This window comes from Leopardus geoffroyi, chromosome C1, assembly GCF_018350155.1.
Source record: "Leopardus geoffroyi isolate Oge1 chromosome C1, O.geoffroyi_Oge1_pat1.0, whole genome shotgun sequence".
Lineage (NCBI taxonomy): Eukaryota > Metazoa > Chordata > Mammalia > Carnivora > Felidae > Leopardus > Leopardus geoffroyi.
Genome location: NC_059328.1, coordinates 177,658,796 through 177,686,758, shown reverse-complemented (window position 1 = coordinate 177,686,758; position 27,963 = coordinate 177,658,796). Strand labels below are relative to the sequence as shown.

The 27,963-nt window shown below is 41.7% G+C and overlaps 1 protein-coding gene across 1 annotated transcript; it reads left to right on the top strand.

Annotated features, from left to right (window-relative positions):
* NEMP2 (nuclear envelope integral membrane protein 2) lies at positions 1 to 26,713 on the top strand. Its single transcript, XM_045480538.1, has 9 exons — positions 1 to 460; positions 10,564 to 10,679; positions 15,579 to 15,810; positions 15,945 to 16,017; positions 17,109 to 17,202; positions 18,291 to 18,405; positions 20,208 to 20,433; positions 24,022 to 24,198; positions 24,895 to 26,713. The coding sequence occupies exons 1-9, from the start codon at positions 352 to 354 to the stop codon at positions 25,016 to 25,018; spliced, it is 1,266 nt and encodes a 421-aa protein (XP_045336494.1). The 5' UTR covers positions 1 to 351; the 3' UTR covers positions 25,019 to 26,713.
* The last annotated feature ends 1,250 nt before the right edge of the window (positions 26,714 to 27,963 follow it).

Genomic DNA, 27,963 nt, shown 5'->3' with positions numbered 1-27,963 from the left:
GGTCAGGGAAGTTTTAGGCAAAATTCACAGAGGAGCTCCCACCCCTCCCCCCGCCGCCGTTTCCACCCTGGCGCAGGGACCGACGGGACTGGGCCACTGCCCAACTGCCTCAGGGGAAGACGAGGCCCGGAAGCCCCGAGGCCGGTAGGGGCCAGAAGAGGGCTACAGGGAGCCCCCAGGCCTCGGCCAGCCGTCGCCCGCAGCCCAGAGCTAACTCCTCAGCCCCGGAAAGGCGGGGCCTCCGCCTTTCCCGCGTACGGGTCTCGCCGCCCCGCTCAGCCTCCTCGTAGGCCTTGCGCCATTGCTGCTACTATCGGCCGAACGGGGGCGCGGAGCTGGTCCCGGGGCGGGATGCGGCCGCCCCTGGGGCGGTGGTGGCTGCTAATCTGGCTGCAGCCCTTGTCCGCGCCGCCCGCTGGCGCGGTGCGCGGAGAGGAGGAGGCGGCGGCGGCGTTGGCAGGTAACCGCGGGCACTAGCGGCCGGCGCGCACGCGCGCTCCCGGACTCCGGTTCGTAGGCCTTGGCGGCGGCTCGAGGGCGCTCTCCCTGCCCTCGGCGGCGGCGGTAAGGCTCAGGCAGCCCGGTGAGCGCTTTCTCGTCCCCTAAGGCTCGCCGGGCGTGGCCGGCGCCGAGGCAGGCCCAACATCCCTTATCGCCTGCTTGGGTTTCCCTGGTCTTCTTGCTGTCACTTGGACACTTTTATAATTTTAGGAGTAGAAGCAACCGCCAAGCTCAGTCTAGCCCAGTTTCCTCGTTTACGAAGCAGCAACCAAAGCTCCGAGATGTTTTGATTTGTCTGAGGTCACACAGCTTGTCACTGGCACAGCTGACCCTAGCTAGTCTCCCGACTTTCAACACAAGACTTTTGTCTAGTGCATCGATTTGTGTTGAAAACCTCAGTATTTCTCTATATAGCTATTACTTTGGACTCAATAGAAGAGCTTTAGCTTTAGAATTAGACCGAAATTCCCCTGCCTCTGACTAGCTCTGCGACCTTGAAAAAGGCACGCTACTGGTCACATGTAAAGCAGATGCTATCTGACGGGATTGTTGTGATGTTTAAAGTGTGCACGATGTTACATAGGAAACAAGAGATGGTAGCTCCTCATATTGTTGTTAAGGGCTATCTGTGGAGTGCTCTCAAGATCCTGGCACGGAAGGGAGGTCGCGAGTTCCGACTCCAGAACTTCTAGTAATATGCTATGAGCTTAACATTTCTAGCTCATCCCCACTCCTCGCGTAAAATCCTTTAAAAGATTTCCTGGAATTTCTGTCCACCAGCTTCTCCTCCTCTCATTGGTAACCGCTGTTTGAAAGGGAGGCACCCAAGTGTGATCCTTTAGCCCCTCCAACGAGATCAAGGTTCTTTGTCTAAGGATGAAGACAGTTTCCCGATTCTGCCAGAGCTGCCAACTCATGGGAATCTTGCAGTGCGTTAAACACTTGGGGAACTGTTCAGTACCAGTTTTCATTGAATGGACATTCCTTGAGTGCTTCCTATGTGTTAAAAGTGCTTTAAATGCATAATCTTTTTTAATACCCACAGTAACCCTATGGGCTTAAGAACCATTTACATACCCATTTTACAGATGAGGAAAGTCAGGCTTTAGGAGTAAGAAATGTAACCGGTCTATATACTGATGAAAAAAATAAATGACAGATGTGTCTAAGAGGGAGGGTTTCTGAGCATAGAAGCAGCCAGAAAATTGTAAGTAGCCTTGGACCAACACCCAGAACCTTGAGTTCTAGTTATTCATTACATTTCCCCACTCACTTGCAGAATTTACTTTGGTCCAGGCACATAATCTTTATGGACAATGGTTTTCTCATGAGTAAAATAAAGTTCTTCTGTTGCTGAATGGCTTCCAATATTTTCCTCACTTTTTTATTTGCTTCAGTCAACCCAATATTTCTCATATTTCTATTACATTTAGTATTAACTATTCTTCCTTCTATTTTGTTAGCCAAAGACCCACGTAAATGCTTATCAGAGCTACTGTTCTGCCCAAGACATGCAGGATGCCCACTGAGTTGATAGAATTCTAGCCCACAGCTAAGAAAAATGGCAATTTACATAGCCTTATAGTAACACTTGCCATTCCAGATATACTATACAGCAGAGGCTATGGAGCATCCTGGATCCTGTGAAGGTTCTAAAGACACCACATTGGAACCTCTGGACTAGACTAGGTCTAAGGAACATTGTTGCTCCAAAAGTGGTTTTATGAGTATCCCTGCGATCAAACAGCTGGTACTTCCTTTCATGAAATAGGGCCCATCTATAACATGAGAAGCTTGGATTAGATGATACTTACTGTTGTAAAATTCTGTCTTGAATGTACACACCCTTCCGTACAATAGAGAACGTTTAGAGCGAGGCCAGCTTTCTGTCACCCTATTTGGATGAAAGTCAGAGGCAAATGACACAGGAGAAGCAGATAGTTGTCTGGCTGAAAGGAAGAGTTATTCATAGTTTGCAGCGAGTGGGAGAGGGCCCTAGAGACCACATGTCCTATGATAAAGTTCAGGCCACTGGGTTGAATTCCCAGGCTTGAACTATATAGCAATAGGCCACTTGAAACTACAGCTTTCAAGGTTCTTCTCTATGGAGAAGAAAAATCAGTACTCGAAGTTAAAATTAGCCTGAATGTACATCAGCATGTGCTAATTTCAGATTCATTCTCTATGCACATTCTTGGAGAAATAAAAATCCAGATTGATATTCAAGTCCGGTTAAAAAAAACTAGGGTTACTAGAATAGGAAAGTTAACTTTGTAACTTTGGTGCTCCATGGTAACTCCTTTGAAACTAGGAATTTATAAAATAATACCCAGAAAAGTCCTTCTTCCTTTGACCTTTCAGGAGCTAAGTTTTGTTGGTTTTCCTTTTTGTTTTTCCTATTCTTCTACCTCCCCTTCTTTGTCCCAAAAGAAAAGCAGTGATAGGCCAGAGGGAGAAAATGGCAGTCTAATTTAATAAGTGATTTTATATTATAGTTTCATCTGAAGATATTTATTTCCCATATGAGGGCCATGTAAGGTTAAATTTTTAGGAAGAACGTTGCTGAAATATTTTTATGTTGGAGGTTGTTTAAGATCTGCTAGGATTTGAGGAGTGTTTGTGCTTTTTATTTTTAGCACATGCTATAAGTAGGTTTAAGTACTACCTGCCCTTTTCTGAAGTTTTGACTGAATATTTTTACCTTACATATGACTAAATTCTTTAACTTAAATATATCCTTTTACATTAGGAAAACTAAAAAATGACAAAAGTAGTACAAAGGAGTAATTTTAAATGTAATTTATTAGTTAAAGCAGGTGATACCCATCTGTCCCTTTTTTATATAAGCTATGTAATGTTAAAATTAGATTCATTGAATATTTATAAATTGAGTGGCACTTTTTAAAACATTTTTTTAGGGGCGCCTGGGTGGCTCAGTCGGTTAAGCGTCCGACTTCGGCTCAGGTCATGATCTCATGGTCCGTGAGTTCGAGCCCCACATCGGGCTCTGTGCTAACAGCTCAGAGCCTGGAGCCTGCTTCAGATTCTGTGACTCCCTCTCTCTCTGACCCTCCCCTGTTCATGCTCTGTCTCTGTCTCAAAAATAAGTAAACATTAAAAAATAAATAAAATTAAAAAAAAAATAAAACATTTTTTTAATATTTATTTATTTTGAGAGAGCAAGCGAGCACACATGTATGAGCACCCACACTGGCAGGAGAGGGGCAGAGAGAGAGAGGGAGCTGTCATGACATAGAACCTCCATCTCAGGAACTGTGAGATCATGACCTGAGCCGAAACCAAGAGTCTGACACTTAACAGACTGAATGACCCAGGCACCCCTAAATTGAGTGGTATTTAAAATGAACTAAGGGGGCACCTGGGTGGCTCAGTCTGTTGAGCCTCCAACTTCGGCTCAGGTCATGATCTTGGGGTCTGTGAGTTCGAGCCCTGCGTCGGGCTCTGTGCTGACAGCTCAGAGCCTGGAGCTGCTTCGGATTCTGTGTCTCCCTCTCTCTCTGCCCTCCCCAGCTCGTGCTCTGTCTCTCTCCCTTTCTCTCTCATAAACATCAAAAAAATTTTTTTTAATAAAAAATAAAATGAACTAAGGAATCTCATTGGGTAAGGTAACCCTGACTCAGATCCTTTGGTAATGTAAATAATTGCGCTTTGTCTTAGCCGTTTGGGCACAATTGTCCAGAAATATATTCTACGGAAGTCAGGTTTATTGCAGAATCAAGAGAACCTGCTGAGGACTGCATAGAGTTACAGAAGGCAATGGTCATTTTGCGACTTAGAGTTGCAGACTTGCTGGGGTAGGCATTGTGATGATGGCATGCTGGGCTGGCCCTGTAGATACTCCCTAAGTACTTAGGAGATGAGGCAGAGCTGGGATAGCCCACACTTCCAGAACTTTCTCTGCATCTGGAATCAGGTGTGAGGATGTGAATACCCAGGTTATGGGGCACCTTCTAGGGTGGAAGCATATTTCAGCCTCAGGTGGAAGCAGTAGCTGTCCCTAGGCAGGTATTGTTCTCTTCTGATCAGATGAATGATTATTATTAAGTTTTTATGGAGCCCCAGAAATTCCCTTTTGTTTTCTTGATTATATTGTGAAGGGATTTTGTTGGTATCATTGTGATATTTTTGGGTTTCCCTACATCTGCCTCCAGGAAGTTCCATCCTAGCAGAATGAACCAGCATGACTGAGGCCACATAAATAAATGATACCTATAGACATCTGGCAGCTTCACAGAGTTCTGGTCTTGAAGTGTCAGGGCTTGAACAGCCAATAGAGTTCAGATTAGCTGGCTATGTTTTCTATTTCCACCCTTAGGTGGAGATGGAGGAGGAAGAAACTGAATAATGAAATGTTTCTAGAAGATTATTTAAGGGAGGAGAGACCTAGGAAAGATAACCTTTATAAACAATCTAAGATTAGAAGATCTTGTTATCTCTAGGAAGGCAGTAGTCCAGCCTACTTAACAATCTCTATTTATTTATTTATTTATTTATTTATTTACTTGCTTATTTTTTATTTTAGAAAGAGTGTGCACACTTGGGCAATAGATAACAATCTTGATTGCTACAGTATCTTACGTTTAGCCTAGCTAGCCCATGGCTTATGGTTTACATGAATTCACTTGAAGTTAGGCATGTTCTTCCTTAGATATTTCAGAGTTCTTGTGTGGATTGAATGAAATTCATCTCAGAAGAGAGTTAATAACAATGAGGGCAGCCAGTGGACACCATGAAATATAAACACCTTATCTATCATATCTCATGTATTGTGTAAATTCGACATCAACTTGACCTCAAAAGCCAGAGGCCACTCTGGAGAATTCCAGGGGGAACACTTTGCAACATGCTTTTAGTAGTGTTTCTATTGAAATCAATAGCCAGAGCAACCTACCTCCTTCTGTACTTTACTTAATCCTATTGAGGACCAAGGAGAAACTCAGAGCAAGTTATTCTCTTCTATGTAGAATACACTGATGTACCATATATGAGTAAAACAAAAACTTATTGCCTCTTGCATCTCTCTGCCCTTCTCTAACCAGTGAGGACCAAGAAGAGAGTCCCTAGTCCAAGGGATCTTAAGGATTACAGCTCTCAACCCTCTAGTTAAGGTATACTGATGATGGAGTAGGGTAGGTTCTGTAGGTCCTATGGGTTCTGTAGGCGTGATGGCAATGACACAGACTGGATAGGATGTTTGTTTACATCATGTTGCTTCAAAGGGAGGGACAAAGTGTACCTCCTTTTATTGTGCTGACTGGTGCTGGCCAGACTTTTACAAAGATTGGTCAGGCTTTCACTGTCTGGGCTATGCATGCCCAAATAACTCACTAACCCTCTGGAATTACAACACACACACAGAAGACAGATATTTAAAGGCTGGAGATACGGTAATGAACTTGCTGTCCCTAACTTCATGGAGAGACAGAGTATAAACGAATAATAACATGAAGAAAAAATAAAGCAGAGTGAGAAGAAAGTAGATAAAAGGGGCTGGAGTGTGCCATTTTAGACAGTGGGGTCAGAGAAGGTCTTCCTGAGAAGGTGACATTTGGGCAAACATATATTATCAGAAGGAGCAAGCTCTGCCAAAATCTGGGGAAGGCAGATTTCAGGTCGAGGAATTGGCAAGTAGGAAAACTTGAGGCAGAAATGGTTCAGCATCTTGAGGATGGGAGGATTGGTGTGGCCTGAGTAGCTGAGAGGGGGAGGGGTGGAGGAGAGAAGGTCAGAGTACTAGGTCCTTGGAAGGGAGGGTGGATTCTATTATGAATGCAATGAGAAGTCATTGGTTTTGAGCAGGTAAATAATCTGCTCTGATGGATGTTTTTGAAAGATCTATATGCTGATGGGAGAATCGGTCTAGGGAAATGTCATAGGAGCAATTCTGGAAGCAGGGAAACCAGCTAAATGGCTATTACAGTAATCCAAGTGCAAGAAGACTGGTTTGGACAGCAGAGAAGCATTTACTTCTAAATTCAGATCATTGCACTATATTTAAATTGCACCATCTTGCTCTTAAAAGTTACAGATACCAAATGATTTAAGGAGACAGTCTTAGGACCAAGGGGGAGCAAACTCATTCGAAGGCAGTATTTGTTTGCAAAGCTCAGGTCCCAGAAAGAGGATATTCCCTCAAACTACTAACAAGAGTAGTTCACTGTTCTTACAGGAATTGATTCCTTGAAGTAGTGGAGCCCACTAGGAGAGGCGATGCAGGGAGAAGCTCCTGGCATTGAGCACAAGTGTCGTATTAGGAGTAGCCCTGAAGAAACAACTGGCTGGAAGTTAACATTCTTACAGTGGTCTGGGGCTGCTGGGGTCTGTGGACCTTAAGCCTCACCCCCTTTACCTGCCTGGTTGGAATGCACTCCCATTTCAACAATAGGTAGGGATTCCCCTCTTTTACTGAGGAATATAGTTGTCAGTATAAAGTTGTCAACTCTAGCCACCCAGTAGAGACCTGTTCCTGCTCAGAGACCCAACAGGAGGGCTGCATAGAGGCAGAACATAGGATACCAGAAGGCCAGTCGACAGCCCTCCTAATGCTTGTTCTCACTAGCTGAGGGCTTTTATGTGTTTCAGTTGCTTAGGTGCTCCCAGGTTCTACACTGCCTTTGACATTGTCTCTTCTACAGCTAGCTGCCAGCTCTTCGATGTCCAGGAGTGCTTTCTCCCCTGTGTAGCCCTTGGCCAGGAGTCATTTGCATCTCAGATATATCCAAGAATTCGCCTCAGCAGTTGGTTGCTTTGTGTGTTGGTAGCACTGGTTCTGCATTCCCCTTTTGGTCTTGTATATAAACAGGCTGTGCCGAGGGATGCATGTTTTAAAAATGTTTAAAAAATGTTTATTTATTTTTGAGAGAGAGGGAGAGACAGAGCGTGAGCAGGGGAGGGCAGAGAGAGGGAGACAGAATCTGAAGCAGGCTCCAGGCTCTGAGCTGTCAGCACCTAGCCTGACATGGGGCTTGAACTCAGAGACAGTGAAATCGTGACCTGAGCTGAAGTCAGCTGCTCAACGGACTGAGCCAGCCAGTGGCCCCCTCACCCCCAGGGCATGCAGTTTTAATTTTTAGTAGTTTGTATTTAGCAGAGAGCTTCTGGAGCTTCCTTTACGTGCCGTTTTGAGACCTGCCTCTTCACCTGGATTCTTGTATTTCCATCTCAGACTCTCAAACTCTGCAAATTTGTTGGTATATTTAAAAAACTGTGCATTTCCTCACAATGTTAAGAGTATAGATTCGGGGCGCCTGGGTGGCTCAGTCGGTTAAGCGTCCGATTTCAGCTCAGGTCACGATCTCGCGGTCTGTGAGTTCGAGCCCCACGTCGGGCTCTGGGCTGATGGCTCAGAGCCTGGAGCCTGCTTCCGATTCTGTGTCTCCCTCTCTCTCTGCCCCTCCCCCATTCATGCTCTGTCTCTCTCTGTCTCAAAAAATAAATAAAGGTTAAAAAAAAATTTTTTTTTAAAAGAGTATAGATTAAATGATTTGACAGTGTCAAAAGAAGATACTGGGTTCTCATGTGACTTTCCTGCTTTGTGCAGCTTTGTGACTTCCATGCAGTTGCATTGGTGGGTATTCTCCTCATTTTCTCCCCAAATCTGTCTTCACTTCCTTTAAGCTTAATGCTTAGGATGCTTCTAGCTAGGACACAAACCTATGTGGGCTTATTCGATATCATTCCCTGAATGGATGTAATTGTTGACTAGTTTCTAGTTACTCAGTCCTTCCCCAACTGTGGTGCAGCAGATTATTCTAACTTCACTTGATGTTTTTATGGAGCAGCTGACCACACTCTCCTTAGAGGAGTTGGGGGATGGGCATGAGGCCCATTTCTCTGTGTGCCCATAACATTCTCTGTGCCTGTTTCCTATTGACACGTGTAGTGGTGAGACACCCTGTCCTGGATCCAGAGGAATTTATGACTTTCATCTCACTTCACTTTATTTTTTTTATTTAAAAAAAAATTTTTTTTCAACGTTTATTTATTTTTTTTGGGACAGAGAGAGACAGAGCGTGAACGGGGGAGGGTCAGAGAGAAAGGGAGACACAGAATCGGAAACAGGCTCCAGGCTCTGAGCCATCAGCCCAGAGCCTGACCCAGGGCTCGAACTCACGGACCGCGAGATCATGACCTGGCTGAAGTCGGATGCTTCACCGACTGTGCCACCCAGGCGCCCCCATCTCACTTCACTTTAAATTCAGATACGGAGGCAGCCACAGAATAAAATGAATCCCATTACTTTACAGTTTTCATATGGCATTTACCCTCTCATAAAGCACCTGTCTCTCTTCCTCTGTATATTAGATTGTGTTGTGTTGTATTAAATGTTATTTATATGTTGTATATAACATACAGATGCACATATATTTATATATGCAGACACATATGTATCTGCTTCTGTCCCCACATTTCTCCTGTGTTGTAGATCTATCCGTCTTCACTTAGTCCCACCAACCAAAACTCAGTTATGTCCCAAATTGAACTCATCCCCCTTTCCCTGCACAGGCTTGCATCTTCTCCAGTGTTCCTTTTCTGGGTGAGGGACCTCACCATCTTTCCACTCACCAGAACTTTCAGGTCGTCTTCTTGCTCTCCCTCATCTAATGAATCTCCAAAGTCTGTTGATTTCAGTCCTAAGTGGTCTTTTATCTGTTCTTTCTCCCTCCTACCCAGTTCGTTTCTTGCTTGGACTCCTTTAGTAGCCTCCTTAGTGGTTCTTCTACTTTTAGTCTTCCTCACCTCTAAAATTGCACATTGCTTTAGAATTCTTTTTCTAAAACACAACTGTGTACCTGTTATTTCCCTATTAAACTGGTTATTCTCTGTTCTCACAGATCTGTTCTGTGCCCCTCTCTTCCCTGCTCGGTGTCTGGAAGTGGACATCTGTGGACTGCATCACCTGGGCTTCTTTGCCCTCCTGCTTCCCATTGCATTTGGCCAGTGAAAGGCACTGATGGGAGGGCAGGAGAGAGAGGTTGAAGTAGTCATACCTTCATCCCACCGTTCCACATTTTGGCAGGGATTGCATCCCATGACACTACTGTCCTCTGGGCTTCAGCAGCTCTGGTGACGTTGGGCCCTCCCTTTGCCATTTCAGGCAAGGATGTTAAAGGCTTCCTGCTGTTGTTGATGTCTGGGAAGTTCACAGCGCCTTATTGTTAATGCCTTAACTCTGCCCACATCCTCACTGAACTCATCAGTTAAACCCTTTTGAGTGTCATCAGTTTCCTGCTGAGACTTTGATGCTTACCTAAAATCCTTCAATGCTCTGCTTTCAGCATGAAGTCCATACTCCTTAGAGTAAGTAGTAACTACTGCTTACCTCTCTAGCTGCAGGTGTTGAAGCTGCCACCAATTCTTGCCCTCTACTTCAAGACTGAAGTACCCATTCTGAGTTCTTTTTTTTTTTTTTTTTTACTTTCACTTTTTATTTGAACTCCAGTTAGTTAACATAACAGTGTAATATTAGTTTCAGGTGTAGAATGTAGTGATTCATCACTCACATACAACACCTAGTGCTCATCACAAGTGCCCTCCTTAATACCGATCACCCATTTAACCCATCCTCCTGGCCACCTTCTGTGTTCTTTTTTTTTTTTAATTTTTTTTTCAACGTTTATTTATTTTTGGGACAGAGAGAGACAGAGCATGAACGGGGGAGGGGCAGAGAGAGAAGAAGACACAGAATCGGAAACAGGCTCCAGGCTCTGAGCCATCAGCCCAGAGCCTGACGCGGGGCTCGAACTCACGGACCGCGAGATCGTGACCTGGCTGAAGTCGGACGCTTAACCGACTGCACCACCCAGGCGCCCCCCTTCTGTGTTCTTATAGTGCCTTCCATATATCACAAGAGTACTGACACTAGACTAATTTTTTGTCTGTCTCCTGTAGGTTGGAAAGATGGAGGGACTATACTTACTATGTAGGAGAATTCATTTAAAGAATGTAAAATGCATTATTATTGTGAATAAAAGGAAAAAAAAAGATAAGATTGCAGGAAATTAAATATTTAGGAAATATAATCGCTTTTCGATCTCTCAGTTCCAAGGTGTAAAGCTCTGAAGGAAATGGATTTAATTAAAACTTCTGAGTCAGACTGTTACTGCTACAATCGAAATTCCCGAATGGAGTGGAAATACATGTGGTCAACTCTGCAGGTAAGAGCCTATGTTTAAATTATGTCTGAGGAGCTGGGAATTAAAATGTACTTCTTCAAGAATACAAAATAGCTTTTATATGACATAGAGCTGTGTATCAGTATGAAAGCTAGCTTGGGAATCACATCCAGTGGCCCAAGGGAAAGGGATATGTGGAAGGGTACATTAACTCTTCATACGCTTCATCAGCCCTTCCCCAAACTACTCCAAATAAATATGGTTTCTAAGTGAGCACAGGTGCTTGCTATTCAGATACATACTTTCCAAAATCATTGCTATCCCAAGCCCCTCTCTGATTCTAGGTATGGCCAAGATAATAGTTAATCTCAATAGCCCAGTACTTTTCCTTCATTAATAATACTTATTAAGCACTAGTTAAGTGCCAGGAACTATTATAGGCTCTTAGGATACATCAGTGAACAAAATAGATCCCTGCTCCTGTGATGTTTATACTCCTAGGGATAGGAGATAGGCCATAAATGTAATAGAGAAGAAAATTATAAAACTAGTAAGTGCTATGAAAAAAGAAAATGTAGAGTAAAGTAAGCGGAATGAGGGAGGTGGGGGGGGCAGTATAAAAAGAGTGATCAGGGTAGTTCTTGTAGAGAAGGTGATATTTAAGAAAGACTGTAATTTTTTTAAATGTTTAATCGTTTTTGAGAGAGAGACACACAGAGAGAGAGACAGCGCAAGTGGAGGAGGAGGGGCAGAGAGAGAGAGAGACACAGGATCCAAAACAGGCTCTAGGCTCTGAGCTGTCAGCACAGAGCCCGACGTGGGGCTCAAACTCATGAACCAGGAGATCATGATCTGATCCAAAGTCAGACACTTAACTGACTGAGCTACCCAGGTGCCCTGAGAAAGGTTTTAATGAAGTTAGAGAGTTACCAAGATAATATACCAAGAAAGAGTGTTCTAGGCTGAGGGAAAAAGATGGGACAGCATATCAGAAGGCATATGATGTTGATTTGTACTATTACTGATAATATACACCATTTTGATCACCTGCTTAAGGTGGTATTGTCAATTTACAATTTTACCACTGGAAAGTGACCATTTTCCCCTTTGTAATAAATGAGTATTTTGAGGGATACTTTGAAACTATGTAGATACTCTTTACCTTTCACCCTGTAGTTTTATCATCCATTGATGATGCTTGCATGAACCAGTTATCATCATGCTGTTTTATCAAATGGTGATTTTCTAATTCCATTACTCTTTCCTCATTCATCATTATTCTTCAACGAGGAAGACTTTTTCCTTCTCCAGTTTATTTATATTCATGTAATATTACAGATTGCCAATTCATTCAGTGGATTAGAATCCATTACCTTATAATTTGTTTTGATATTCAAATTATCCTAGATTTGGCCAGTAGGAGTTCCTTCAAAGTATCTCATGTGGGAGCACCTGGGTGGCTCAGTCGGTTAAGCGTCTGACTTCGGCTCAGGTCATGATCTCACAGTTTGTCAGTTTGAGCCCCGTGTCAGACTCTGTGCTGACAGCTCAGAGCCTGGATCCTGCTTCGGATTCTGTGTCTCCCTCTCTCTCTGCCCCTCCTCCACTCACGCTCTCTCTCTAAAAATTAAATAAAAACATTAAAAAAAATTTTTTTTTAAAGTATCTCATGTGTCCTTTTAATTTGTGCCTATCATTTGAGCATCTCTGGCAAACAGGATGCTCCAGGCTTATCTTGTAATTTCCTAAACCTAGCTCTGGAATCCTACATTTTTTCAAGGAGCATTCAGAGTTAGGTGTGTTTGTTAGTGCTGGGATACCATTGTCATATGCATACACACAGAGACACAGAGACATATACACCCCTACACCTGCACATGTATCTATTTCTGTCACTTTTTTTTTTTTTAATATGTGTTTTTGCAAGAGAGAGAGAGAATCCAAAGCAGGCTCCACACTATCAGCACGAAGCCCACTGTGGGGCTTGAACTCATGAACCATGAGATCATGACCTGAGCCAAAGTTGGATGCTCAACCAACTGAGCCAACCAGGGGCCCCCTGTCACTCTATCTGTTAAAAAACATGCATTCTGGGGCACCTGGGTGGCTCAGTTTGTTGAGCTTCCAACTCTTGATTTCAGCCCAGGTCATGATCCCAGGGTTTTGGACCCAAGCCCTGTATTGGGTTCTGTGCTAAGCATGGAGCCTGCTTGGGATTCTCTCTCCGTCTCCCTGTGCCCCTCTCCCCCACTCACACACACACACACACACACACTCTCTCTCTCTCTCTCTCTCTCTGAAATTAAAAACAAAAACAAAAAAACATGCTTTTTTGATATCTCCCATACTACTGGGTTCATTCTAATCTCTCTCCTTGTCGTATTTGTAACTTTCTTCTCTGATAGTGGGGAACCTGGTTTTCATTATCATCAGTATATTAATTTATTTGCTTAATGCTAGGGTAGTAATTTGTTTATTTATTATTTATTTGTCAACGTTTGTTTAGAGTGTGTTTTATCTCTAGCTTAAGAGTACATAGTCTAATACTATGCTCCAAAATTACTTAGGTTAATTCATTCCCACCCATCCTCCTTCAATATGGTTGTATTATTCATTTGAAATATATTTGGTTTCATTCATTTCCATTTTCATTTGAAATATATTTGTTTTTATTTTTAAGGGTTTTCCCCCATCCTAGTTGATTTTATTATAATTATTTTTTAGTATGTGCAATATTAGTATGGTTTAAAATCACAGGTCTACACAGAAGTATCCTCAGAGAAGTGTCACTCCCCATCATTTCTCTATCATTCCTATCCAACCCTTGTGGGTAGTCAATATTACTAGCTTCTGTCTTTCCTGTGTTTCTTTTTTCAAAACTAAGCAGTGATGCATGTTTACAGACAGTGCTAAGGAGTGGGTTTAGATGGAGGACCAGTGGCTGAGCCTGGGTCAGTCTTATATGAAGCGGTCAGGGAGGAGGAAGAGGCCAACAGAGGAGAGAGAGAGAAGGAGCAACAGGTGAAGATGTCCAGGACGCTGTGGGAAGAAGTGTTACAAGCAGGGCCAAAATGCTGTTGGTGGATCAAATATGATGACGGAGAATGCATTGGCCATTTGATTTAGCAACATGGAGGTCCCTGGTGACTTTGTCAGGGACAGCCTGTTGGAAACGACACATTGGAAGAGGGTTAAAGAGAGAATGGAGAGGAGAAGAACTGAAGACTGCAGGTATGGGCAACTTTTTAAAAGAATCTGAGTGCACCGGGAAGCAAGGGGATAGCTGGAGGGGAAAGTGGCTTTTTTGTTTTTAAATGGAAAAGCTTCAATATGTTTGTGTCCTGATAGGAATGGTCTAACAGAGAGGGACGAAGTGCTGGTAGGCTGTCCTTGAGTGGACAGAGGTGGATCTGATTCTGTGCCTTGAGAATCTTCTTTAAGTCTCCTCTGTGGCAGAAAGTTCCTCCCCACAGGCAGGAAGCAGAGCACGTGCCTGCAGGTGCTGCCTGCTGGGTGGAGGTGGGGATAGGAACCTGTTGATGTTCTCTTCTGGCTTCTTTCATTTTCAGTGGAGAGTGAGGAAGGGGAGGAGGTATTGGTGTTGAGGAAGGAAAAGCTGTGAAATCTTTGTTGAAGAGAGTGGAGAGTAGATCGGAATGTGGTGTGATTGCCTATAGCTGCAGGTCCCACTTCACGTTCCCACTCAGGGGCTTGAAGTCAAGCTACTATGTGTTTATCTAGCACCATTGGGTGGTACAAATGCCAAGAGTAGAATGGGTGGAGAGTTGGATTTTGCAGGTGGATGTGACAAAGCAAGAGCAGTGCAAATGAGTCGGGTACCTGCAAGAGAATGATTTGTAATGATTGATCGTGGAATTTAGCTGGATTAAGAAGGGGCTAAGGACATCAAAGGGGTGAGGAGCAGGGGAAAAATGGCTTGATCCATGGTGGGGTCAAAGGCTTACTGGGGTCGAGGTACTATACAGGGCATGCTAGAAAGGTAGGAGTTGGTGGTCAGCCAGTGGGATGCATGAAACAACCTGTAGAGGGGCTGTAGTTTGGTATGAACAAGGTCCTGGGTGTGGCCGTGGGAGTAGTTAGCTGAGGTGGGGCAGAGAACAAGCATAAGAGGGTAGGAGCTCAAGATGCTGAGAATCAGAGCATTGGAAGGAGTTTGGCGTACATAATAAACACATTGAACCCTGAGAAATATGACAGGAAATAGTATTAGAGAGAGAGCATCAGTGAGCCAGGAACTAAAGTCCAGGAGAAATGAGTGTCGGTAATGGGTTATATCACCTGATGCCCTGTCTTCAGAGTTGGTGATCTCACTATCCTTTTCAGGCTTGCCTTACTCTTGGACAGAGAAGAGGAATAGAGAGGGAGAAAGGCAGCAGCAGAATTGTTCTTTAATGAACACTGGATTGTCACTGTTTGCTTGGTACTGTAGCCAGTACTTTGTTGTGAGACTGGAATAGGACCTGTGGTTGGATTCTGGTCCTTCTTCAGGAGGCATGGGGAGAGAAGCCTGAATTACATATGCTCAGCTGATCCAGAAGGAAGTGCTTTTTCTCACAACACAGTAGAAAATGGTAGAGACATAATTCCTGTTCTCATGTTTATAACCAAATAGTTTGCCACCTATTACTTTTGTCATCCTTTTTCACATGTCCCTTGACCACAACAACTTGCTACAGGAGGGAGTTAAGTCACCTACAACTCAGGGGAAGAAATAACCACTTTCAAAAGTCTCTGTGCTCAGTGCGTTTGAACTAAACCCAGATCTGTAGGTCCATCCCTGGGATCCCTGGGATCGTGTATATCTGAGTGTTCTTTATCCAGTTATCTTGGGCTCTCTTTACTCCTCTGCTTACGATTTGAAGGAGCTTATGAGAAGTTTTAACTTCTGTGTTTATGGATTTCTTTGTTCTTATTTTATAGGTGAAAATTACCAGTTCAGGCCTGCTCAATATTGCATATATCACAGGAAGACATAATTGTCAGTATCCAGAAACCATTCTATCTTTTATCAAATGTGTGATTCATAATTTTTGGACACCAAAGGAGTCTAATGAAGTTACCATGATCATCAATCCATATGGAGAGACCATGTGCTTCTCTGTGAAGCCTGTCAGGAAGATATTTATGTATACAATTAGTGTGAATCGAAACAGTAAGTCTGTTTTCATTATACTTGATTTTATGGATTTAGTTTTTCTGGAGTGACATTTCAATAAAGTGACTTTTCTTTTACCAACTACATTGACACAAAGTCTTTGTTGTGTGTGTGTGTCTTTTTTATTCCAGTTGTGGATTTCAAACTCTTCCTTGTGTTTGTAGCAGGTATTTTCCTCTTCTTTTATGCAAAGACCTTGAGTAGGTAAGTATCCCTTTTTATTTTGTTAATTTTGTAAATTAAAAAGAGTATAGGACAATTTTGACCCTATGCTAAGTATTTCCACACTAGTTTGCAGTTCTTGCTTTAGGTTTTACAAACAGTAGTTCTAAAGATAGTGCTTGAAAGGCCTTTTAAAACCAGAAACAGTACATGATATGTACGTATATATTACAGCATGCTTTTTTACATGAATCATTTTGTGTTACGTATTAATGTACGTTTTTTATTTGATCCTCTTAATTATGTGAACTTTGCATTATTGTTCTCATTTTATCAATGAGAAAACCAACATTCATCATCACTGACTAGTTCTTGCTAGGGCCGAGATTTATATTCAGGTTTTCTGATGCCAGAGGCTTGCTCTCTCTATTAGATTCAAGCTGCCTCCAAAATTTGTGGCTCTGATACAGAAGGTTGAGTTTAACAAATATTTGACTCTTGGATAAACATCGCATCCTGATATTTTGTTTATTACAACTTCTCTCATGAAAAAGGAGTCCTTTTCCAATAATATTTTACTTCTTAGCTTGCTATTCTTAATATTGTTCATCTTTCTTGTAGTGCAATTAAGTATGTTTAATGCAATCCATGGCCTTTATAAAACCAATGTTAGTTACATAGCCTGAAGAGTAAAGCTTGGACTCAGAGGAGCTGGGCTATAAGCCTGAATCCTCCAATTGGCAGATACTGACTTATGGAAGGTCTTTAACTTCTTGGTGTCTTAGCTTCCTCTTCTGTAAAATTTTGACATGGATAACTATTTCACAGGGCTGTTGTGAATGCATGCAGAGCTCTCAGACAAGTGCCTGCTACATGGTAGGCACTCAGTAATTATTCTTGGATCAGATTCTAAACATAGATAACTCAGACATTTTGTTTTGAGTTAGTGGCAAGCTATTGACTATAAATTTCAAGTATAGAAATTTCATTTTTTGAGTATAGGATCTAATTAAAACTAACATCTGAGTTTTTCTTCTTAGTATTCTTTATAGTTGCTATCGTCAGGTTAAACAGTTTTAATACTGAAAGTGCTGCTTGGCATTTAAATGGCTTTTATTTGCTTGTTTTGACAGAAGTCCTATTTTCTTTTACTCTTCTGGGACCGTGCTAGGTGTTCTAATGACGTTAGTCTTTGTCCTGCTTCTGGTGAAAAGGTTTATTCCTAAGGTAGGCCTACTGTGTATAAATGAATAAAAGAGGGAAACCATGATCTCATAGACATGAAAAATGGATCAAAGTTAATCACGTTGATTATGACAGTTCCAAATTCAAACTGTATTTCTATACTGTATTACAAAACTGGCTTTAAAATGTATCTTTTTCTAGAGATTCCATTTTTATTTGTTATTATGTATACCCTTAAGTAAATATAACTTTTGGTGATACTTTTTTGAGACCCCATTATTTAAAAAAATTTTTTTTAATGTTTACTTATTTTTGAGAGACAGAGAGAGACACAGAGTGTGAGTGCGGGGAGGGGAGGGACAGAAGGAGAGGGAGACACATAATCTGAAGCAGGCTTCAGGCTCTGAGCTGTCAGCACAGAGCCTGATGCGGGGCTCGAACTCAGGAGCTGTGAGATCATGACCTGGGCCAAAGTTGGACGCTTAAGCAACTGAGCAACCCAGTTGCCCCAAGACCCTTTTACTTTCAGGTAGTAGATCTTTCTTAGGAATGGTGGGGGCTGAGTCTATGCTGAGTAGAAATTTCTCTTATCTTGACAGAGCTGAGGAATGTCGTGATGCTGAACCATCAAGGCCTTGAGTAACAGCATTGCTACAACTGGGGATTTCTTCATTATTATTAGTTCCCCGAAACACCTTTAATGAAAGAATGCCCTGCACTTAGTTGAGGATAAATATTAGTTAATGTTGATAATGTTGCAGATACTCTGATTAAAGCTTGCAACACTGGCATTATTTTGAGATAAATTTATTCTTTAAAACAGTGCCTCTTCACCTCCACCTTTAGTATACATGCAAGTTACCTGAGTATTATCCTGCTGAAATGCAGGTTGTGATTTGGGAGTCTGCCATGGGGCCCAAGAGTCTGCATTCCAGCAAGTTCCTGGGTAATGCCAATGCTGCTGGTTCATGGGTCATAACTTTAACAAGACACCAGAGAGCACCTTGAATTGGCCTCAGTGCAGTGTGATGTAGAAGTTTCTAATAATATAAAGGGTTTATTTGTTTCCTCCTATTTTTGTGAGAGTGAATGAACCAAAACCTGTGTCATTTATTCTCTTTCACACACAGTATAGCACCTTTTGGGCTCTAATGGTTGGTTGTTGGTTTGCTTCAGTTTATGTTGTATGCCATTTGATGGAAGATCTGAAGTGGCTATGGCATGAAAACAGAATATATATATTAGGTAGGTAATTTAAAAAAATATATATATATGTATTATTGCAAAGCTGAAAGTATAACTAAGAGGACTTCCTTTGGAAGTATGTTTCTCTCTAGCATCTAAATTTTCCTTTTGAACTAAGGAGAAGTGCTGTTAAAAACATTTTATTTTATTCCCACAGTTGATGATTTCAGTTCATTAGATCTCTCTTTAAGTTTGTTTATTTATTTATTTGGAGAGAGCATAAGTGGGGGAGGGACAGAGAGAGAGAGAGGGAGGGAGGGAGGAAGGGAGGGAGAGAGGAGAGGAGAGAGACAGAGGGAATCCCAAGCAGGCTTCTCCCTGTCAGCATAGAGCCTGATGGGGGGGGGGGGGGGGCTTGAACTCACAAACGGTGAGATCACAACCTGAGCCGAAATCAAGAGTCGGACACCCAACTGACTGAACCACCCAGGCAACCCTTTTAGATCTCATTTTAGTCTATTTCCCAATGACATCTTTCTTAGTTTTTTGTACTAATGATGAAAAGAGCAAAAAAGTATTTGTCCCTTTTGACTGCTTTTATGCTTTGAATCATGACTCTTTCTTTTTCTTAATGTATTCAGCATGAAAGGTGAAAAATCCTAAATATAAATTACTAATGAAAACTTGAATTTTCAGAAACAGAGAAGCTATTAAGAAACCACTTGTTCTTATTTCCTGAAAGCAAAAACAAATGAACAAGTTTTAAAAATTATTTATTTGTTTTAATTGGGGAATAATGGAGAATGGGAGGGTCAACTTTCTCCTAAGCCCTTAGTGCCAAACTTCTCACATAAGTCCACCCACCCAAAACAGAAGCAATCAATTTTTGTTTTAATTGAAGATTTTTATGTCTTTAGCTCATTTTTCTTTTTATGCTTAAGTGTTTTTGAAGTAAATTACAGATATCATGGTATGTTCTAAATATTTCAGTAAACATCTCTAAAAAAAAAAAGAGCATTTTCTTCTATAGTTAAATACCTATTAAATCTTAAAAAAATCAATAATTACATAAATTACTCAGGCCATGTTCACATTTCCCCAGCATCCTTGATGGTTGGTCTGTATAAGGTGGGATATAGTCCAGTACCATATTTTGCATTTATTATGTCTTGTAGGTCTTTTTTAATCCATAACAATTGCTTTTTTCATCATAGTGCTCTGGTGAAGAGACTAGTTGTCCTGTAGAGTGTCCCAACTGTCTGGATTTTTCTGATTACTCCTTTGTGGTATAATTTAACTTGCTCCTCTCTCCCCTGTATTTCCTAAACTGGAAATTAGATCTTGAGGCTTTCTTAGACACAAGTGAACCATTTTTCATAGTATACATCAGAGGAGATGTGTATTTCACATCAGATCAGAGGGAGGATGCAGAATATCTCATCATCCTGCCATTATTAATGTAGAAACTGAGCACTGTATTAGGGGGATAGAGACTGATCCCTCCACTATATTTTCCTTTTTTGACTAGAAAGTAAAAATGAAAAATAGGGTTTGTAGCCCACTGTGACATATGCTGAGGCTTATTCCTGACCAAAGGAACTATGGTAACATTTGCCCATCTAGGACTCTGAACTAAAAAATATACATATCATAATAATTTATTATTAGACAACCTTAATTATCATAAAAAGTCAGCACAGTATCTCACATTGAAGGAATAACTACCCCTCTACGTGTTTTTCAGCCTTACTTCTTTGGAAAAAGAAAACACAAATGAAGGTTTTCTGCTTAAGTCAAGGCTCTACCAGGATCTTTCACATAACTTTTCAAGTTCAGATTTTCAAGTTCTTCTGCTTTTACAGGCTATGTTTTGGTAGCTGGATTTCTCAGCTTTGCTGTTTGTTATAAGCATGGGCCCCTGGTTGATGAAAGGAGCGTGACTCTTTTGACGTGGACACTGCGGCTCCTCGCCCTGGTTCTGATCTATTGTGGAGTCACCGTGCCCCAGGGCTCCTATGCAGCTCTGATCCTCATCCTGGCCTCCAGGAGTCTACGCTACCCACTGAAGGCGTTCACTTATATGAGGTGGTGCGTATCTTTTTTCTCCTTGTAAATGTGACATTTTGAGTTCTGGTTTTCTTTATTGTTTGGGGAAGTTTCTTGGATGTGTCCTATTTAGTCTCACAATTAACCACATTTCATCTGGGGATTTGGGAGAGAAAGAGGATAGAGAATTTAAGCATCTAATCCCATCTCCATTTCTAGTCTTCATTAATCTTTCAGAGGTCTCCCCCCAAATACTAGGTAATTACAGCTCACCTAGAACTTACTAAGATCAGGGGCAAAATTACTTGGGTTCTGGGTTGCCTACAATTTCTACTTTTATTCTACATTTCCTTTCATTAGGACCCAAGATTGCTTTAAAGGTATTTGTTGTGCTTATGAAATAGAGCTAAATGAATGTATTGTTTATGCTTAGGACTTTTTGGTTTTTTTAAGGTTTAAAGTTAAGGCTTAAGGGGCGCCTGGGTGGCTTAGTCGGTTAAGTGTCCAACTTCAGCTCAGGTCATGATCTCGCGGTCCATGAGTTCGAGCCCCGCGTCGGGCTCTGTGCTGACAGCTCAGAGCCTGGAGCCTGTTTCAGATTCTGTGTCTCCCTCTCTCTGTGACCCTCCCCCATTCATGTTCTGTCTCTCTCTGTCTCAAAAATAAATAAACGTTAAAAAAAATTTTTTTTAAATAAAGTTAAGGCTTAAGCCCTTGAAAAATACAGAAAGAGAGATGAGGTAGCTTCTGTTGTCACAACTGTATTATGTCTCTCCTTAGTCACTGAGCCGGAACACCTGTTTTTGTGTCAGGTGCACGGATGAAGGAGATAGTCCCTACCCTTGAGGTGTACTTGCTGAGCCATCAGCATGCGTTTCTGTATCTTTGGAGTGTTAAAAATATGCCTGTTCAGGGACTATGGCACATAGAATTCAGGAGAGTTCCTGAAAGAGATATTACTGGGCTGAACCTTAATGAATTAAAACAGCCGGGTGAATAAATGTGGGAAGGACCTCCCTGACAGGGAGAAAGCCCAGTTTGGTACCATCATGAGGCAGGCAAGGGAGGTGGCCGTCGGCCAGGTTGTGGAGGCATCACAGGCTGTGTTAAGGAATCTAGTCTGATCCTGTGCATAGTGGAGGCAAGAAGCCATTCTGCAATGCAGTCAGCATTCTCTGCCTGCTGCTGCCTAGACCAGAATTACAAATCCAAATGCTTGGGGCTGGTCCTGACTGGGTGATGCTGAGCAGGGGTGAGTCAGTGGGGCCATCATGAGGACTGTGAGAAATTCTACAATGCAACCTCATCAGTAAGGGGGCAATTACTACTCAGCTTGAGCTGATTATTATCACATAGGAATATGGGCCCTGCCTTGCCAGATCTTTTGTTTTTTTTTTAGAAAAGCTGGAAATATGGATTTGAATGTGAATTCTTATTATTTTTAAATGTTGGCAACTAATCTAAAAATAAAAATACAGTTAACACAATCAAAGCAGAGACCATGAACCTCATTGGGTGGCAGAATGTGGCCCATCTGCCTTCTGGCACAGAGGGTGGATGTAAGCGGGAGGCCCTGGGACAGTGACATCATAGCGGTCCAGGCAAGAGGTGATGAGGGCCCAGAGTCGGGCAGAGAGACCTTGAGGGAGTGAGGGTGTTAATAAATATTTATGAGGTAAACCTGGCTGAGAGGAAGGAGACTGTGGTAACTGTAGTCTATGGATCTGCTACTACACATATAGCCAGTGACAGGACAGGGCCCTTGTGCAGAGAATGTTGGCAAGACTGCAAGGTAGCGAGGCTGGGACAGAGGGGCTGCTGCTAGCTGCTCTCTGCACTGCCTCAGAGGCCAAAGGTGACTGGGACTACCAGAGGTCCCTCTGCTGGGAGGAAGCTAGCCATCCACATTCCCCAGGCCTGGGTCCTTTGCCAGGCTTGTGGCTTGAGGAACGCGGGTTAGCATTTGGGCCCCTTTTGTTTTAAACCTCCAGCTGCCTCACCAAGTGTAAGGTGTGTTCTGTTACCTGTGTGATGGTCTTTTTATGCATTTGCTGTGCATTCTGTTAACACAAACCTAATAAAATGTTTTGTAACTTCTTTAGCTTTTCATTTTGCTAGTGAATAATTACATGAACAAGTACAAGACAAAACAACAACAAAACAGGAACATAAATAACAAACCAGAGAAATAATACCTTGATTTGTACAGTATTTTAGTTTTACAAAGAGCTGTTTGAATATATCCTAATATATGGTAGCTACTCTCTTGATCATCCTTATTGAACACTTACTATAGGCCACTCGCTTTACACAAAATATCTCATCTAACCTGTATAGTGACCTAATGAGGTTTAGATGTTATATTTAAAAAAAAATTTTTTTTAAGTTTATTTATTTATGACAGATGGCAAAAGTGCACAAGGGGCAAAGAGCAAGGGAGACACAGAATCTGAAGCAGGCTCTGGGCTAAGCTGTTAGCACAGAGCCCAACACGGGGCTTGAACTCACAAACCACGAGATCATGACCGGAGCCAAAGTTGGACACTTAACCCACTGAGCCACCCAGGTGTCCTGTGAGGTAGATGTTATTGCTTTCACTTTGTTCATATGAGCCAAGTGAGGGTCAGAGCTGTTAACAGTTGCCTCAGTTGATACAGTGGGTGAAACTCAGAGCCAGGACTGTGTCCCAGTCTTCTGCTCAGAGACCAGAGATTTTCCTCTAGGGAGACCAGGCTAGGTGTTCAGACAAGGAAAAGGAAACAATATTGGTGGTTCCTCAATCTGACTTATCATCCACCACATAATCTTTAAAAGACTTTTCAGGTCCCAACACTCAAGAAAATATATGTTTAACCACCTCCTGGTAATTCTTGTACTCATCCAGATTTGGGAATCTCTGGTTAAATTTTAAACCACCCAAGAACATTTTTAAAAACTCATTGATAAATTAACATATGTGTTAAAACCTTATCATCATTACCATCTTTATGAGATTCTCCCCTTTAGGACTTTCCTGATTCAAAAAGAAAATTCCAATAATGAGCCCCTTAGCATGTAAGCAAAGGAGGAATTATAAATTATTGTACACAAACGACCTTTGTATGGTATTTACTCCCTGTCTCTAGGATTAGTCAGAATCACCACCACTAGGTGGAGGTGATATCCCACAAATCTTCCTTTTTTTTTTTTTTTTTTTTTTCCTTTAGGTCTAGCAAGTAAGTGGCCATGAATTCTACCAGGTCTCTGTAAAAGGGTATCTCAAAAGATTTGCTTCTGTTAGTGCCCAAGATAATGAGCAGGCCAAGCATAAGGAAACCAGACTTTTAATGGTCTGATTGTGCGATTAAAAATTATTGAGAATACAATTAACATGTCTATCAGAAATTGAGTCTCAAATTCCTAAGAACATTATTTAGGATGGTCCAGGAAGAGAAGAAATGTACTATTAGCCCAAACTGCATGTTCTGTATTCCATAGTCACAGTAAGAACCATAAAAAAGTATAGTGTGGTGTCAAGGAAGTTAAGTATTACTGTTACTTTCTAAGAAATGTAGTTTTATAAATCTTAAGGGTTGAATTGAGCAGTCAAATATGAGCAGGAATCTAGCAACCAAATGCCACATGTTTTAGGAAAATGAAGAAATGGTGGACATCCAAGAAGCCAGTGTTTAAGTATCTGACTGAAGATGAGTACCGGGAACAGGCTGATGCTGAGACAAGCAGCGCCCTGGAGGAGCTTCGTGGAGCCTGCTGCAGGCCCGACTTCCCCACGTGGCTGGTAGTCTCCAGACTCCAGGCTCCTAACAAGTAAGCCCTGCTCAGCTGCCGGGACCACACTGGGGTTGGGATGATTGTGAAAACACTGTGACGGTTTGCTACAGGTACTTCACATTAGGAACAGACTGCTGCCCAGGAGAACCCATGATGCGGAAACTGTCAGTGGCCCTGCTCTTTCTTCAGTGCTCTGCCTTGCACAGAGCTGCTAATGTCAGGACAAATAGTGACCTGATGTTTGATACGGAAGGTCGTAAACATAACTTCCACATGAGAAGTGACCACTGTCGAAAGTAATTGTCAAAGCTTACCAGGAAAGACATCTTTGTCCCAAAATCTTTTTCCTTACTGCTTCCCTTCCTTCATAGTTTTATCTAAATAACAGTGCCCTCAAATTAAACATTGAAGGGGGAGAGTATTGATGTACTAAAATAATGAATGAATAATGACTCTAATAAGAGAAAAGGAATTAGAAAACAGGACTTGTTAGGATAGGCAGCAGTCAGTGCTCGTAAGTCAGCCGCCTTCTCTGCTCTTTCTCTGAATATCTCCAGAGGGATCACCTAAGCCATTCCCATTTTTACACCCAATGTATAAATGCCATTCTCTATTGATGTAAAGTCAAATGTAATTAAAAAGAGGATAAATAGCAAGAGAACATGTTATCTTCCACATAAACCTTTCTGTGATAACATTAACTTTATTTAAAACAAAAAAACTACTTATTAGATTTGCAGACTTTGTTCTTGGAGGAAGCCACTTGTCGCCTGAAGAAATTAGTCTGCATGAAGAGCAATATGGTTTTGGGGGTGCCTTCTTGGAAGAACAGCTTTTTAACCTGAGGACTGCCTGATGACCATCTATGCATTGACTTCATTCTGGACAAGAAATGGGTTAAGGGCAAGGATCCTATTAACATTGGGCAGAACAGTTCTAGGGAACAGTGGCAAAAGCATTTGCTATGGAGAAGAGTCATACTGGAAAGGAAAACTAAACACTATTGAAGATAACTTCTCGTTCTTGGTGAGTTCTGCTACTTATTGTAGTCATCAAGATTTTGTGAGAGTCATTGCCACTTTCCTTGAATGAAGACTTTCATTAGGAGCAAGAGAATCATGTTGATCTTCAAAGAGCAAGTTAACATGAACATCTGCCTTGTCAACACCAGGCATTAAATCTTAACCTCAGAACCTGTGTCTGAAGACTGCATATAAGTGTTGGAAGAGATCTGAGATATGCTGGACCAGTGTTTTCCAAAGTATAATCCACAGGGTGCTAATAAGTGCTAGTCAGTAAAGGGATTGTGAGGTCAACTAAGATAGAAACAAAGTTAAACAAATGTACCGCAGGACTTCTCAGAGCCTTTAATACTGACGATGCACGTTGTCAATCTCCTGGATAGAAACTGTGTGCTGCCATTTCTGACTTAATTTGACCACAGAACCCTTTTCTGTGAGATTGATATTCCTTGGAGCAGTTTGGAAAATGCTAATGATGGCAGAATTGAGATTTGGGGAGGTTCAATAACTTGTCCAAAACTACAAAGCTATTTAGAGGCAGCACTGGGACTAGACATCAGCCCTAATGTTACCTACAACTCAGGGTTAAGAAGAGACCTTCAGAGGTGAGCCTAGGGGCCATCTCCCCATAGACTTGGATCTCACAGTATTGGTGACTTTTTTATTTTTTAATAATGGACAACTATCTATTTGATAACTATGATAGAGAAACATTTCCTAAGATTATATCTTAAAGTTTGATAAGATTTTTATAGACATAAATTTTAGAAAGAATTATTTTCTATAATTTTTTGTATATTGCAATTGAAGACACTTAACCTCTTGTGACATTTTGAGTTGACTGGTCCATTTTTAAAATTTAGTTATATATATTTGTAACAGTTTCCTACACAACAGACTTGTGATCTTTCTTCAGAGAACAAATATTTTTTTCTTGATTCTCCGGAGTGAAATGACCCTGAGCTTTGACCCTGGGGAAAGAAGGCCAAAACTAAGAGCTGAGAAAAGATCTGAACATGGCAAAACAATCTAAGGGTTAAGATGTGCTAAATTGATTCACTTTAAGGAGGTTTTGCTGTGTTGAGTTCTTAAAGAGGCATACAGAATGAGGAATCTCTTTTTACTAGGAGGGATGTGGATACGGAGGAAGGACATTACAGAAAATTTAGGAGCTGCTTTCCTGAGCCAAGATCAGTAGAGTGTTTCTAATTGTTAAAACAAGAGCATGGCTACCCATTTGGAACTTTCTAGGTTGATTTTCAAATAATATTTTCTCTTTGAAGCAGTGTGTATTTTACAAGTTCCTCTTTTTACAAGACACCTTCCAGTATTAAGAGCTCTGCAGTCTTTGTGAAGTGCACTAAATTCAATCTGTGCTTTCACATAGATTGATTTCAAATATCAAAGAATCTTCCATTCAAATTTATTATGATTATGATGATGACTGTTTTATAAGTGTAAACAGGTCTGACACTTTTGTTATAGTTTTATCTGAATTTTTTATAATTAAATTTATTGCCGGTATATTATGAGTGTATCAGATGCATCAGTGCTGTGCTCACCATGTTCACCTCCCAGGAGGCAGTTTTTGGCAGAAAGTGTGTCTGAATGACGTGTGCACAGTCAGCTGCAGTCTGGGCCTTACCTATGCCATGTTGAAGAGGAGCTGGCTGCAGAAGGAGGCCCTAGTGGGTCAAGCTGGGTGGGACCATCACAATAAAAACAGCTAAAGAGAGGAAGAGTACAAGAGTCTTCTGGGATGCTGTTTTTCAGGTTTATTCTAGAGGAAATCATGGATTTGTCAGTTTCTGTTATGTGAGTACTGTGAAAAGCAAAACAGTTACAAGCATTAGTTGTGATACGTTTGGTGTATTTCTGTTGTGTTCATTTGATTTGGGATTTATTATAGTGCTGATCACAGTTCTAATCCCCGTGAAGCAATACACAGATGACTCCCATAGGAGAGCTTTTTTCTCTTCTTTCCTTTCTCCCTTCCCTCCTCTCTCTGTCTTCCCCCTCCCACTTCCCTCTCCCTCCTTTATTTAAAGTCCTTTAGGGGCGCCTGGGTGGCGCAGTCGGTTGAGCCTCCGACTTCAGCCAGGTCACGATCTCGCGGTCCGTGAGTTTGAGCCCCGCGTCGGGCTCTGGGCTGATGGCTCAGAGCCTGGAGCCTGTTTCCGATTCTGTGTCTCCCTCTCTCTCTGCCCCTCCCCCGTTCATGCTCTCTCTCTGTCCCAAAAATAAATAAACGTTGAAAAAAAAAAAAAAAAAAAAAGTCCTTTAAACTGTTTAAATGACCATTCAGTAAAATGACTCTGCCCTTCACAGGTGGTTAAAAGTTGGCTTTGTGCTTCATATCGCCATAGGTGTGCAATTATGGAACAGAACAGACGCTTTGTGTTAGTGCTTAGGCAAGGTGCCTCATAAAAGCTTACTGTTGTTAGCAAGTTGGGGCTATTTGACACCAAAATGTGTGGGTGAGATTTAGCGTAGGGGGCCATGCTTAAACAATTATATCATTCAAATGTTATTTTTAAAATGTTTTAAAACACATTGTACATATCACAAAAATTGCTTTGTGAATTGGTTGTACACTTTGCCAATAATACTAAGGGCTGAATCAGAGGGGAATGTCCATCTGATGTTTAGGACAGTATTTCAATTTATGACCTTTTTTAAAAAATCTAGAAATTTAAGAGATTTCAGTTTTTAAGAGGCTTGGAATAGATGATGGATTATATCAATATATCGAAACAAGTTCATAAATTAAGACTCCTGC